Source organism: Myotis nattereri (genome assembly GCF_964212035.1).
Source record: "Myotis nattereri genome assembly, chromosome: 8".
In the NCBI taxonomy this organism is placed as follows: domain Eukaryota; kingdom Metazoa; phylum Chordata; class Mammalia; order Chiroptera; family Vespertilionidae; genus Myotis; species Myotis nattereri.
Genome location: NC_138083.1, coordinates 94287999 through 94302905, shown reverse-complemented (window position 1 = coordinate 94302905; position 14907 = coordinate 94287999). Strand labels below are relative to the sequence as shown.

Genomic DNA, 14907 nt, shown 5'->3' with positions numbered 1-14907 from the left:
GGGCCGTGGGTGTCGGTGACGACGTGTCTGAGAATCCACGGGGCTCTGGGCAGCCGAGCCCAGTCTGAAGCCCCGACTCCCGCGAAGTGATTCTGCAGGAGCAGCGCCTTCCTCCGCGGGAACACCCGAGTTCCCCGCCCGCCTCCTCCGTCCGAAGGTTCGTGGCTGGGGGGCTGAGGCCACGCGTGTCCCGGGCGAAGGCAGATCTGACGGCGCCGCCCGCCCGGGAAGTGGGAGCGGCCGGCCGAGCGGAGCCGCCAGGAGCGGGCCGGGCACGCCTCCGCCCTCCCCGCCCGCCCGCCCCCGAGGTCGCTGCGCCCCGCGCTCCGGAGGCGCCGGCAGTTCCTGGTCCGCGGGCCGCTCCCGCCTCCGCCGACCCCCGGGGAGGAGCCGCCCCCGCCGCGGGTCCGAGTGCGCTCGGGACGGGCTGCCCGGCCGCCCGCGGTCCCCACCGAGCCCCTCGCGGGCGGGCGTCCGGGAGCGAGGCCGTGCGCGGCTGGATGGCTCCGGGCGGGATCCCGCCGCCGGTCCGGCTGCTGCTGCTGCTGCCCGCGCTGGGCGCCCCCGCCCCGGAGCCCCCGACGGCCCCGCGCAGCCTGCACCCGCCCTACTTCAACCTGGCGGGGGCGGCGCGGGTCTGGGCCTCCGCCACCTGCGGGGAGCCGCGGCCCGAGCTCTACTGCCAGCTGGTCGGGGGGCCCGCGGCCCCGGGCAGGGGACACCCCATCCAGGTGAGGCCGGGGAGGGCGCGGCGTCCGCGCGGGACCCCGGGGAGCGGCGCCCTGGCCAGCGCGCGGGTGAAGCCGCCCCAGGTTGGGGCGAGCGGGGAGCCGGCTGGAGCTGCCCCGGGGGTGCGGGGAGCGTGGTCGGCCTGCCCCCAGGCAGCTCCGCTGGCGCGTCTCCTTCCAGGCGCTGTCCCCCCCCCCCCGTCCCCCCCCCTCCATTCCCCGCTTATTCGGAGGAGATGGCGCTTCTGGGTGAATTTGAACAGCGTTTAGGCCAGTGGTTCCTCCGACGTCAGCGAGGAGAGGCTTCACCCACGGGCGCACCGGGCGCCGAGTCCCCGGGACGCTCCGCGCACGCAGGTGTGAACCATGGAGCGGGCGGTGCTGACAGCACCTGCCCGGGGGCGGGTCCGTCCACCAGCGCGGGAGCTGGGTCAGGGGCGCTGGGTCAGGGGCGCTGGGTCAGGGGCGGGGGGAGGGCAGGGAGCTGGGTCAGGGGCGGGGGGAGGGCAGGGAGCTGGGTCAGGGGCGGGGGGGGCGGGGCGCTGGGTCAGGGGCGGGGTGGGGGCGGGAGCTGGGTCAGGGGCGCTGGGTCAGGGGCGGGGTGGGGGCGGGTCGCTGGGTCAGGGGCGCTGGGTGGGGGGGGCGGGGAGCTGGGTCAGGGGCGGGGCGGGGGCGGGGGCGGGGGCGCAGGCTCAGAAACGCGCCGCCCCTGTAGGGACTCCCACGGCCACTCACACTGACCGCGATCCCTGCGAAGTGTGGCTGAGGAGCAGGGACGTGGGAGTAATTTTGGAGCTTGTGTCCCAAAGCGAAAGATGGTCACTGAGAGTTTTGGAAGCTCTTTGACGGGCACTTGGATAAATGACAAGTTGTTGAACATGCAGGGCCAATACGTGTGTGTTTGTTTATAGATTATATGCATGTATTACTCTATTATGTATTATGTGTCCTTAGAACATGCAGAAACAGAAATTGAAAAGAGAAAGAATGAGGACGAAAATGCTTTTCATTTTATTGACTCAAAGATCAAAATAATTTTGCTTTCTTTAAATAAATTTGTGGTTGTGTATACCTATTTATACATATACAAATATACAAAAGTCATCATAGGTGTAATTATTTATGACAAGTTTACTTGGGCATTTATGATACGATTCACAGTTGTTTTATTTTGATACTTGACTTCAGTAATTGTCACCGCTGAAAAGGTACCTGGAAAAATATGTAGCTTCAAATGGAAGAACTGCATTGACTGAGTCCCAGAACCAAACAAGTCCAAGGCACCAGGAAAACGGGGAGTCCCTGGGTCAAAATCATGAAGGAGGTGGAGGTGGCTGCAGAGCATGGAAGTAGCGGGAGGACTTTCCGAGAGGGGCCCTGTGTGGCTGCCCAGGCCTCAGGCTGGCTGAGGTCACTGCTTCGTGGGACTCCTATTTCTGCCCCATCCTTCAATTATTTAAAATGTTGTAAAGTGGAAACATGGCCAGTAAATGTCTGCTTTTCAAGTGGCATTCAGGACTTCCTGGTAGGAAGGTGTTGTTCCTTAATGTTTCAGACAATAGATTCAAAACGCGTGCAAGTCCTCTTTTGGAAAATATTAGACTATGTTAAAAATTTCTGTTTCCCTGTTTTCAAAATGTGCAACTATGGGAACTTTCAGAGCAACAGTTCCATACCTTTATTACAAAAACAAATGAAGCATCTCCAACATCTACTTTCCAGAACTGCTCTTCCAAGGCATGCATTTCCCCCTTCTTTTTTGTCATTACAAATGGGGTTTATTTACACTGCAGCACGTCTTTTCTTGGCTTTTCAAATCATTGCTGATCAAATTGTGATGTTAATTTGCTCCCCGGTGTTCTCTTTATTGATTGATTTATTTTAATAAACTTCATTGTTGCTAGTATTATACATATCTCTTTTCCTCTCCTTTACCCCATCCTCCAATCATCCCCCCTACCCCCCCAACACCCCCCCCATCTTTACTAGCCTATTGCCCGTGCCAATGGGCTATGTCTATAAGTTCCTTGGTTTATCTCTTCTCTTCTCGCCCCCCAACCCCACATCCAGGTAGGTCAGTCTGCTCCATGCCTCCCTGCTTCAGGTCTTATTTTGTTGGCCGATTCATTCTACTCATTAGGTTCCACAAATAAGTGAGACCATGTGATATGTGTCTTTCTCTGACAGGCTTATTTCACTTAGCATATTTTCCAGGTCCATCCGTGCTGTCCCAAAGATCCCTCTTTTTTTACAGCTGCAGAGTATTCCCTGTGTAAATGTCCCACAGCCCTTTTATACACTCGTCTCCTGATGGGCACGTGGGCTGCTTCCAGATCTTAGCTATTGTAAATAATGCTGCTATGAACAGGGGTGCACACATTGCTTCTGATTGGAGTTTTAAGATTTTTAGGATATATTACCAGAAGTGGGATCACTGGGTCAAATGGAAGTTCCATTTTTAATTTTTTGAGGAAACTTTACACTGTTTTCCACTGTGGCTGCACCAGTCTGCATTCCCTCCTGCAGTGAACTAGGGTTCCCTTTTCTCCACATCCTCACCAGCACTTGTTTGTTGATTTTTTGATGATAGCCATTCTGACAGGTGTGAGGTGGTATCTCATTGTGGTTTTAATTTGCATTTCTCTGGTGATTAGTGATTTTGAGCATTTTTTCATATGTCTCTTGGCCATTTCTATGTCCTCTTTGGAGAAATGTCTATTCAGGTCTTCTGCCCATTTTTTAAATTGGATTATTTTTCTTCCTTTTGTTGAGTTGTATTTGTATATACTTAGGATATTAACCCTTTATCAGATGTATCATTAGCAAATATGTTCTCCCATGCAGTGTGCTCTATTTTCATTTTGATGGTGGTTTCTTTTGCTGTGCAGAAGCCTTTTATTTTGATGTAGTCCCATTTCTTAATTTTCTCTTTAATTTCCTTTGCCTTAGGAGATGTATCCATAAAATATTGCTACATGGATGTATGAGATTTTATTGCATATGCTCTCCTCTAAGATTTTTATAGTTTCACTAGAGGCCCAGTGCACGGATTTGTGCATGGGTGGGGTTCCTCAGCCTGGCTGAAACCCAGCAGTCCGACATCCCCCTGAGGGATGTAGCAGTGTTGAAGTGGCAGGCGGCCTGGGAGGAGCCCCAGCCAGGGCCGGGCACAGCTCAGCTGCTGCTCATCCTGACCCCGCTGCACCTGCCACTCCTGCTGCCACAGCTGTACTTGGTAGCTGTGAGCCCGGTTTCTGGCTGAGCAGCACTCCTACTGTGGGAGCGCACTGACCATCAGGGGGCAGCTCCTGCATTGAGCATCTGCCCCCTGGTTGTCAGTGCATGTCATAGCAACTGGTCATTCTGGTCATTCCGGTCAGTCCTAACAGTTGCTTAGGCTTATCCTATATAATAAAAGGCTAATATGCAAATCGACCGAATGGAAGAATGACCGGTTGCTAAGACATGCACTGACTACCAGGGGGCAGCCCCACAGGGGGAGCGCCACTCAGCCAGAAGCTGGGCTCATGGCTGGAGATGATGGCTTAAGCCATCAGTCAGACATCCCCTGAGGGCTCCTGGACTGAGAGAGGGTGCAGGCTGGGCTGAGGAACGCCCCCCCCCCCCAGTGCACAAATTTTGTGCACTGGGCCTCTAGTATATATATAGATACCTTACGTTTAAGTCTTTTATCCATTTTTAGTTTATCCTTGTATATGGTATAAGTTGGTGGTCTAGTTTCATCTTTTTGCATGTGTCTGTCTAGTTTTCCCAGCACCATTTGTTGAAGAGACTGTCTACTCCATTGTATTTCTTGCCTCCTTTGTCAAATATTAACACATTGCGGACCAGTAGTTTTATTGCTAGCTTTACCCAGTGGCCAGATAAGTTTCTATTGAATGAGTACAAAAAATGTTTTACATAATGTTAAAGGCACACTTTGAAATTAAATGCCCATTGCATTTTGAAGTTATTTATTACATGTTCTTATAAGCTAATATCTTTTTAAAGTATGATACTTTGTAAAACACTGTGTAATATGAAGCGAGAATTCTTGTGATCCGTTTGCAATGTGTTAATTGACCGTAATGGTGTGGGTCAATTTCTGGGGTCTCTGTTCTGATCCATTGGTTTATATGCCTGTTCCTGTGCCAGTACCAGGTTGTTTTGGTTACAATGGCTTTGTAGTATAGTTTGATATCCGGTGTTCTGATTCCTCCTACTCCATTCTTCTTTTTCAAGGTTGCTGCAGCTATTCACGGTCTCTTTATGGTTCCACATAAACTTTTGAAGTATTTGTTCTAGCTCTGAGAAGTATACCTTTGGTATTTTAATAGGGATTTAATTGAATCTATAATTTGCTTTGGGTAGTATAGACATTTTAATGATGTTAATTCTTCCAATCCATGAACATGGTATAGATTTCCATGTGTTTGTATCTTCCACTATTTCTTTTTTCAGTGTCCTATAGTTGTTCAAGTACAGGTCTTTTACCTTCTTGGTTAAGTTTATTCCTAGGTATCTTATTTTTTTGTTGCAGTGGTAAATGGAATTGCTTTTTTAGTTTCTCTTTTTTTTAACTCTTTTTTTTTTTTTTTTTTTTACAATATACAAACTAAATCTATTACCAGATTGTACATACAAAATAATTAACCATTTACATGCAATAAACATTAATATTTTAAGAAAAACGATTTTAAATATAATAATGGGACTGTGGGAGGTTGGCTCCAGGGCATGTCCGGCCTGTCTCGCACAGTCCTGCCCCACTGGCCACCTTCTAATTAATTTCCTTTCAATGTGCACTAATCCATGCACAGGGGCACTAGTGTTATTATATTTAAAATCTTTTTTTCTTGAAATATTAATGCTTATTGCATGTAACATTATTATATTTAAAATCATGTTTCTTGAAATATTAGAGAAACTATTTCCTCAAAAAATTAAAAACAGTTTCTCTTTCTGAGAGTTCATTATTGGTATATAAAAAATGCCATTGATTTCTGGATGTTGGTTTTGTATCCTGCTACCTTGCCAAATTCATTTAAGTCTAGTAGTATCCCAGTGGAGTCTTTAGGGTTTTCTGTGTACAATATCATGTCATCTGCAAATAATGACAGTTTTACTTCCTCCTTTCCAATTTGGATACCTTTTAGCTCTTCTTCTTATAGATGTGGCTAGGACTTCCAGTACTATCTATATGTATAAAAAGGCAGTGACTGGCATGCTCTAACAACCAGAATGACCAGTTGCTATGACACCCACTATGGCCAGCCAACTGGCTCTATCAGGGGGCAGGGCCTGCCGGCCAACCTCCCTTGGCCCCTCCTCCCAGCCGCCCCACCCCTGATTGGCCTTTCCCACCCCATCAAGCGGCAGGGCTGGCCAGCCAACCTCCTGCAGCCCCTCCCCCCGCTGGTCCCTCCCCGATGGGCCCCCACCACCCCGATAGGCCCACAGCCCCTCCCCTCAGCCAGCTCCAACCCTGATCAGCCTCCCCACTCCAATCAGGGGCAGGGCTGGCCGGCCAACCACCCATGGCCCCTCCCCCGTGCCTCTGACCCCTGATTGACCCCCCCACCCCATTTGTGGGTGGGGCCTGCTGGCCAATTACCTGCAGTCCCTCCCCCCAGCCAGCCTGGCTCTGATCAGGCCCTAATCGTGGCAGGCCGGCCAATCTCCCACCATCTCCTCCCAACAGGCCTGGCCCCAGTCCGCCCTGATTGGGGCCAGGCTGGCGGACACCACCCGTGCACAAATTTGTGCACTGGGCCTTTAGTGTTGATTAAGATTGGTGAAAATGGACATTCTTGTCTTGTACCTTTTCTTAGGGGAAATGTTTTTAGTTTTTGCCCGTTACTATTATGTTGGCTGTAGGTTTGACATAAATGTCCTTTATTATGTTGAAGTATGATCCCTCTATTTCCACTTTATTGAGAGTTTTTATCAAAAAAGGGTGCTGGATTTTGTCGAATTCTTTTTCTGCATCTATTGATATGATCCTGTGGGCTTTTTTTTTATCTTTCAATTTGTTTATATGATGTGTCACATTTATGAATTTGCAGATATTATACCAGCCTTGCATCCTTGGAATAAATCCCACTTGATCATGGTGTATGATCTCTTTAATATATTGCTGGATCCAATTTGCTAATATTTTGTTGAGGATTTTAGCATCTATGTTCATCAGGAATATTGGCCTATAGTTTTCTTTCTTTGTAGTGTCTTTATCTGGTTTTGGGATTAAGATAATGCTGGCTTAATAGAAAGAGCTTGGAAGTATTCCTTCCTCTTGAATTTTTTGGAATAGTTTGAGGAGGATAGGTGTTAGTTCTTGGAATGTTTGGTAAAATTCTCCTATAAATCCATCTGGTCCAGGACTTTTGTTTGCTGGACATTTTTAAGTGACTGCTTCAATTTCATTGGCTGTTATTGGCCTACTCAGGTTTTCTGATTCTTTCTCATTGAGTTTTGGGAGATTGTATGTTTCTAGGAATTTGTCCACTTCACCCAGGTTGTCCAGTTTGTTGGCATTTAGTTGTTCATAGTATTTTCTTACAATCCTTTGTGTTTCTGTTGTGTCCGTTGTTATATCACCTCTTTCATTGACCATATGGTGTGGGTCCATTTCTGGGGTCTCTGTTCTGATCCATTGGTCTATATGCCTGTTCCTGTGCCAGTACTGGCATGTATTTGGGTCCTCTCTTTGTTTCTTCATGAATCTGGCTAGGAGTTCATCAATCTTGTTTATCTCTTCAAAGAACCAACTCATGGATTTATTGATCTTTTGTACTGTTTTTTAGTCTCTATGTCATTTATTTCTGCTCTGAACTTTGTTATTTCTTTCCTTCTACTTCCTCTGGGCTTTTCTTGCTGTTCTCTTTCTAATTCATTTAGTTTTAGGGTTAGATGGTTTATTTGTACTTTTTTCTTGTTTCTTGAAGTAGGCCTGTAGTGTTATGAATTTCCCTCTCAGGACTGCTTTCACCGTGTCCCATAGGTTTTCGGTGGTTTTGTGTTCATTTTCATTTGTTTCCAGGATGTTTAATTTCTTGCTTGATTTCATTGTAACCCATTCATTGTTTAATACCATGCTGTTGAGCCTCCATGTATTTGAGTGTGTTTTTTTTAATTGTAGTTGATTTCTAACTTCATGCCATTGTGATCCAAGAAGATGCTTGGTATGATATCCAATCTTCTTGAATTTGTATGAACTTGTTTTGTGCCCTAACATGTGGTCTCTCTTTGAGAACGTTCCATGTGCACTTGAGAAGAATGTATATTCTGTTGCTTTGGGGTGAAATGTTCTGTAAATAGCGGTTAGAGCCATCTGATCTAGTGTGTCACTTAAGGCCTCTGTTTCCTTGTTAATTTTTTGTCTGGAAGATCCATCCAGTGATGTCAGTGGGGTGTTGAATTCCCCTAATATAACTGCATTGCTGTTAATCTCTCCCTTAAAATCCGTCAAGAGTTTTTTATTTAAATGGTGCTCCTGTATTGGGTGCATATATGTTTACAAGGGTTATATTTTCCTGTTGAATCATTCCATTTAGTATTATGAAGTGGCCTTCTTTGTCTCTTGTTATGGCCTTTGTTTTGGAGTCTATTTTGTCTGGTATGAGTATTGCTGCCTCAGCTTCTTTTCCCTTTCCATTTGCATGGAACAGATTTTTCCATCTCTTCACTGTCAGTCTGTGTGTATCTTTTGTTCTGAGGTGGGTCTCTTGTAGACAGCTCCTGTATGGGTCATGTTTTCTTATCCATTCAGTCACCCTATGTCTTTTGACTGGACCATTTAATCCATCTGCATTTAAGGTTATTATTGATAGGTATTTATTTATCACCATTTTTATTTTCTTTGTGCCTATGATCCCCTCTCCTCTTCTTCTTCTTGTTAAAGCAGTCCCTTTAGCATTTCTTGCATTGCTGGTTTGGTGGTAATGTACTTTTTTTTTTTTTGGTATGGAAAGCTTTTTATTTCACCTTAAATTTTATTTTATCCTTTTAAAAATATTTTTTTATTGATTTCAGAGAGGAAAGGAGAGGGAGAGAGAGATAGAAACATCAATGACGAGAGAGAGAATCATTGATCTGCTGCCTCCTGCATACCCTGTACTGGGGATCAAGCCTGCAACACAGGCATGTGCCTTTGACTGGAATTAAACCTGGGACCCTTCAGTCCACAGGCTGATGCTCTACCCACTGAGCCAAACCAGCTAGGACTCACCTTAAATTTTAAATGATAGCCTCACTGGATACAATAGTCTTGGGTTTAAGCCCTTGCTTTTCATTACTTTGAGTCCTTCATGCCACTCCCTTCTGTCCTGAAGTGCTTCTATTGAGAACTCAGTTGACATTTTAATGGGAACTCCTTGGTAGGCTTGTGGACTGGGTGAAGATTCCCTAAGCAATCTGTATATTAAATATTCGTAAAAGTATATCTCTTATTTTTAAGTAAAATAAGTATAAAGAGATGTAAATATTCCCTTCTTGCTCCCACTGGATTGCCTGGCACACCCAACTTTGGAGAGAACTAGTCTGATTCGGGGAGAGGAGATGCCAGCAGAAGGAAGGAATCGAAGGATTTTCAACCGGCTCCTCTCCCCCAGATTTGCCTAGGAACGGCCATCCCTCATTTTCCCCAGCTGGTCTTTCTGTTGTGTTCACAGTTGGAAACTTCAGTTTTGAAGGTCCAGAAAAGCCACATTTCCTGCTGTTGATGGCGTTCCCAGAATAGGGCATTGGCCTGGGTTCCCATCCTAGACAGAGTAAGAAGGGACGGTGTTTCTAGGCCAGGGTGTAGCCCGCAGGAAAGAAGGGCCACCTGGTATTGTCTTGTGCTTCCCTGAAAATGGGAGGGGAACCAAAGCTCCGCTGCTAGTGCTTTCCTCTCTCATCCTGGAGGCTGGGGAAGAGGCCCTGATTGTTGGTGTGGGAGGTTCTCACGTAAGAAGTGTGTCAGAGACCAGAGGGGAAGCCGAGCTCCAGAGTCCAGGCTGTGAGACGCTGGGGTAGCCCCGTGTGGGCAGTTGCTCGCACACCTGCCTTTCAGAGACATGAGGGGTGTGGGCCATGCGATGGATGGGGAAGAGGGGAGGGACGATGATTACTCCACTGGTTCTGCCTGAATGATGGTGGTTAGGGGCTGCTCATGCGCAGCTCGACGTGGGAAATGGGCAGAGTTAACGGAAATAGTTCTATTTCTTTGAGCTTTCTAAAAATACGTCTTTGAGACCAGCCAGGGTTTAGAATTTTAGGTCAGAAGGATTTTGGAAAAAAAAAGAAGAAAAAGTAAAAAATGAATAAAGTCACATCTAAGAATAAAACCTGAGTTTACAGCCCTGATTCTATAATAACAATGCTGATACTTAAATGGTAGCACGTGTTAACAGGCAGCGTGTTTTGAAAGTCTGAATGTTGTTCGTTGAGTGAAAAATATCCACTGCTTTCTCTGGACTTAATATTCATGAAATAAGACTCTGTACCCGTGAACGCTCAGACATTAAGTTTTTGCTGTTTGATTGCTCCTTGATTCAGGGATTCTCACTGTCTGGTCGCAGCTGTATCCCCAAAGCTCAGGACAAGGCCTGGGACATCGTAGGCAGGTGCTCGGGAAACCCTGAGTAAAGGATGGTGGCGTGCAGGTGCCGGGAAAGGCTGTGAGGAAGTGGAGATGTGTCTAAAGCACAGCCCTGCGCTTGGTTCAGGTTGGCACACACACTAGACTCACATGGAATGAAATGCACTTATCTGCCAAACATATGATCTCGATTTTGTGCATTACAGTGCAACATCTTTTTAAAATATATTTTTACTGATTTCAGAGAGGAAGGGAGGAGAGAGAGAGAGAGAAATATCAACGATGAGAGAGTCATTGGTTGGCTGCCTCTTGCAGGCCCCACACTGGGGATCGGGCTGCAACCTGGACATGTGCCCTGAGCGGGAATCGAACCGTGACCTCCTGGTTCATAGGTCGACGCTCAACCACTGAATCACATCGGCCGGGCTCAACATCTCTTGTATGTTCCCTAATTACACTTTGACATGGCATAGGCATGTGTATCTGACCTGGCGATATTGACAGAGAAGCAGGCACACAGGAGCTGTGGCTAAGGGTGGGAGTGCTTGCCACAGAGCAGCCTCCGCTGTGTGCCTGTGTAACTTGGACTAGTGGCCGTAAACAGGAAACTTGGCTTCATTGAGGTGCAGTGTATAGAACTATTGTGAGTCAGAGCCATTTGTTAACTTCCACAGGCCTTTTCCTTCGAGAAGTGATGTGGAAATCTTGGGCGAGGACCGGGAGCTCTCAGATTCTTACTATGCCCATTGATGCATTTCTAACAATGAATAATGATAAGAGTTATTTTGAGACTCCAAGCGAATGACCACAGCCATTTAAGGATGAATGACCCTTTTTAAAAAAAAGCTTTTCTAATAGCTGTTCTGTGTTTGTGGACATTGGCCAAGATCTAGCAATGAATGTTTAGGTACCAATCATTGAAGACAAACGTTTTCCTTTGAAAAGTCAGATTCCCTCTCCAGTGAGGAAACAGGGGTCCTGGCTCCCGCCGTGCTGATGGGGTGTCGGAGGCACCTCACCTCTCTCAGGCTTCACTTCTTCGTCTTTAAGTTTTGAATATAAACCCCGGAGTGAAATTCAGAAGATTGAGCCAAGCGAAGCGTGGGGGCCACCCCTGGCTCCCGCCCTCCTGCTGTCTCGGTCCCAGTGCCTCTCTGTGATGTTTGAGTCACTTCTCTTCTCTACACTGAGGGGCGGGGGCTCTGAGGGTTTGTTTCTACCCCCCTTTCAGTGCAGTGTCCTCCTCACTGTAGGCAGTTTGAAAAGTTGAGTAAAAGAAGGCATGTTCAAACAATAAAAGAGAACTTATGGCCTAGCTGGTGCGACCTATGAACCAGGAGGTCACGGTTTGATTCCCGGTCTGGGCACATACCCGGATTGGGGGCTCAATCCCCAGTGGGGGGCGTGGAGAGGCAGCCGATCAATGATTCTCTCTCATCATTGATGTTTGTATCTCTCTCTCTCCCCCTTCCTTTCTCTGAAATCAATAAAAACATATTTTGAATATTTAAATGAAAGAAAGAACTTAGGGAGTAGTGCCATACAACCTCTAGTGTCTAGAATAAGATAGTGTTTATATTGTGAATTCAGTTGCAGAGTATTATATATGTGAGGCTTTTAGTTAAGGAGAATCATCAAAAATGTTGGCAACTGGGGGAGAGTGTTTTTTCTCATCCTTCTGAAAAAGTGTAGGTCGCTGCGGGGCCTCCGGGCGAACATCGGCTTGTCCTCTGGGGCCTCCATCCTTGGAACACAACCCTTTTCAGTTGTTTGTTTGCACAGTCCCGCCCACGTCCCTTTTAGCCTCTTTTATTGCATTTGCTGTTTCCCATGTGACTGGGCTAGCATTAGCCGTAACACAGTTCCGAGCGTGGCCCCTTGTCCTGCTTATCTTTCTGTTTCTCGTCTTTGTCTGGCGTAGCGTCTGGCAGGGAGTATGACCAGCACAGGTTTGCTGTGTGGATGGATGAATAACTGCACACAGGGCCTCCTTGCTCTCTGTCTGTCTCCCTCGTCGCTGATTTCTATCAGTGTTGGTCCTGCTTTTGTTTATTTATGTTGCGTAAAAATACTGGACCTCAGGTGCAGCGTTGGATTATAGACTATGCATGACCCCCAGTTATGACATGCTTTCATCATCGGTCCTTGCATGGTCTGCTTTAATATACATGCAGGTGGATGGATTTAAAATAGTATAACAAACATTTGTGAACTCGCTACCAAAACCCAGACCAGGGTCTTGATAGTAACTTATGCCTAACTATATGGTTTCCCAACTCCCATCTCGGTTTCCCGTAACCTGGGGTAACCATCATCCTGAATCCTTTGGTATTTTTTCCTTTGCTTTACTTTTTATAAAGTTTTGTTACATCTCTATATATTCCAAAAAAGTAAGTGCTCTTAACTTTATAAAAAGTATATATCATGCTTTATAAACTCATGTTATAAGACTAACATCCACCCGTACTGTCCGCGTTGTTGTGTATGTTCACTTACTCACTGTTGTTCCTAGACTCACTCATTGTGTGCATATACTACTATTGATGTAGTCACATTCCTGTGGCTGGAAAATTAGGTTAGTCCCAGGATTTTGCTCTTGTGTGCAGGACTGCTATGAATATTCATGAGCATGATGCCATCAGATTTTGGGTTATGAGCTTGAGAGTAGAATTTCTGGGTCATAGGAAATGTGAATTTTTTACTTTAGGAGGTAATGCCAAAACATTTTCCAAAGTCTTTATACCAATTCATACTCCTACCACATCCTTTCCAATACTTGTTATTCTCAAACTTAAAATCTGATCCTATTGAATGCGTGGAAAACAGGATAGCTCTGTGGTCTCCCTGATCACTAATGATCGTGATTGTGAACATTTCTTCAAATGCTTATTTCATATATTTTTTAAAATTTAGTTTTATTGTTGAAAGTGTTACAGATGTCCCCTTTTATTCCCCACCGACGCCCCTCCAACCTGAACCCACTCCCTCTCCCTTCCTGCCCCCCTCCCCCCGCAGGCCTTCACCACACTATTGTCTGTGTCCATGGCTGTGCATATGTGCATACAAGTTACCTGGCTAATCTCTCTTCAGATGTTTATTGACATGTATTTCCTCTTCTGTAAAATGCCTATTCTTACTTTCGCCCATTTTTCTGTTGAACTGTTTATACTTCTCTTATTGATTTGTTTGAGTTTGGGATATATTTCTTAAATATGTATATATTTTTAGTCCTGACCCGGGGATATGTTTATTGATTTTAGAGAGAGAGGGAGGGAGAGAGAGAGAAACATCGATGTGATGTTTTTTGTCATTATTTCTTCAAATAGATTTTCAATATCTTGCTCTCTTCTTCTGGCACCCCTATAATTCAGATGTTGGTACACTTGAAGTTGTCCCAGAGGCTCCTTACGCTATCTTCATATTTTTGGATTCTTTTTCCTTTTTGCTTTTCCAGTTGGGTGTTTTTTGCTTCTTCATATTTCAAATCTTTGACTTCATTCTTGTGATCCTCTAGTTTGCTGTTGGATCTCTGTATATTATTCTTTATTTCAGTCAGTGTATCCTTAATTTCTAGGTGGTCCTTTTTCATATCCTCGAGGCTCTCACTAAATTTATCGGTGTTTTCTAGAAAATTCTTGAAAAACCTTATAACCGTGGTTTTGAACTCTATATCCAGTAGTTTGCTTTCCTCCATTTCTGTCATTTGTGACCTATTTCTTTGTCTCCACATTTTGCTGCTTCCCTGTGTTGATTGAGTGGCTTTGTGTGCTAGGTGTCCTATAGGGCCCAGTGGCTCAGCCTCCCCAATTACCGGAGGTGGACACTCTTGGTACACCCCTTTGTGGGCTTTGTGCACAGTCTTGTTGTAGTTAAGTCTTGATTGTTGTAGGTACCACTGGGAGGAATTGACCTCCAGGCCAACTGGCTGTGAGAATCAGCTGTGGTTATGGTGGGAGAACTTCTGTGCTGGAGACACCCTTCTGGGGCAAGACTTGCTTCAGGGGGCTTTGGTGCTCACTGAGTCTGCCCCCTGAGTGTGTCCCTTATGGATTTGAGGAGTTGTAATCTGCATGGTCCCACTCTGACCACTGGGTACACTGGCTCTTGGATCTCTAAGGAGGTGCTAATTTAGCCTCTGCCTGAGGCTACCCAGCAGGAGCTATGGAGAGATCTGCAGATTCCCCTTCCTTGTTTGGGGTTAGGAGGTGCCCAGATGAGGCCCAGCTGTGAAGCAATGCAAGCTGCTGTGGGGCCTTGGGCCTTCTTTTGGATGTTCTGGGTCTCTCTGACCCAGCTGAAGTTAGTTAGGTAATTTTAGATTGCAAAGGGCCGGGGCATTCATATGCAAAAGCCTCTGCGCACGGCTTGGGTGGGGCAGGGTCTCGGAATCAACAGGGTGGAGCAAACAGCTATGGCTGATCCTCAGCCCTGCCCTAAGGGGCCCTGTGTCTCAGTGTCCCGGTAATCGCTGCAAGCACCTCTGAGGGAAAGCCGCCTTCAGGTTATGCCTGATGCCAGACAGTCCAGTTTCTCCTGTATGAGTCTGGGTCTCCAGAGACTCGTCCAGAACTGGAGTCAGGGCAGTCGGGAGCTTATGTC

The 14907-nt window shown here is 46.5% G+C and overlaps 1 protein-coding gene across 1 annotated transcript in view; it reads left to right on the top strand.

Annotated features, from left to right (window-relative positions):
• Positions 1 to 500: 500 nt before the first annotated feature.
• The window catches only part of LAMA3 (laminin subunit alpha 3), a gene marked incomplete at its 5' end in the record, with an annotated part of 141990 nt that continues 127583 nt past the window's right edge, over positions 501 to 14907 (top strand). The window contains one exon of the mRNA XM_081097616.1: positions 501 to 731. Within this exon, the coding sequence (XP_080953742.1) occupies positions 501 to 731 (231 nt within the window). The remainder of the gene's footprint in view (positions 732 to 14907) is intronic.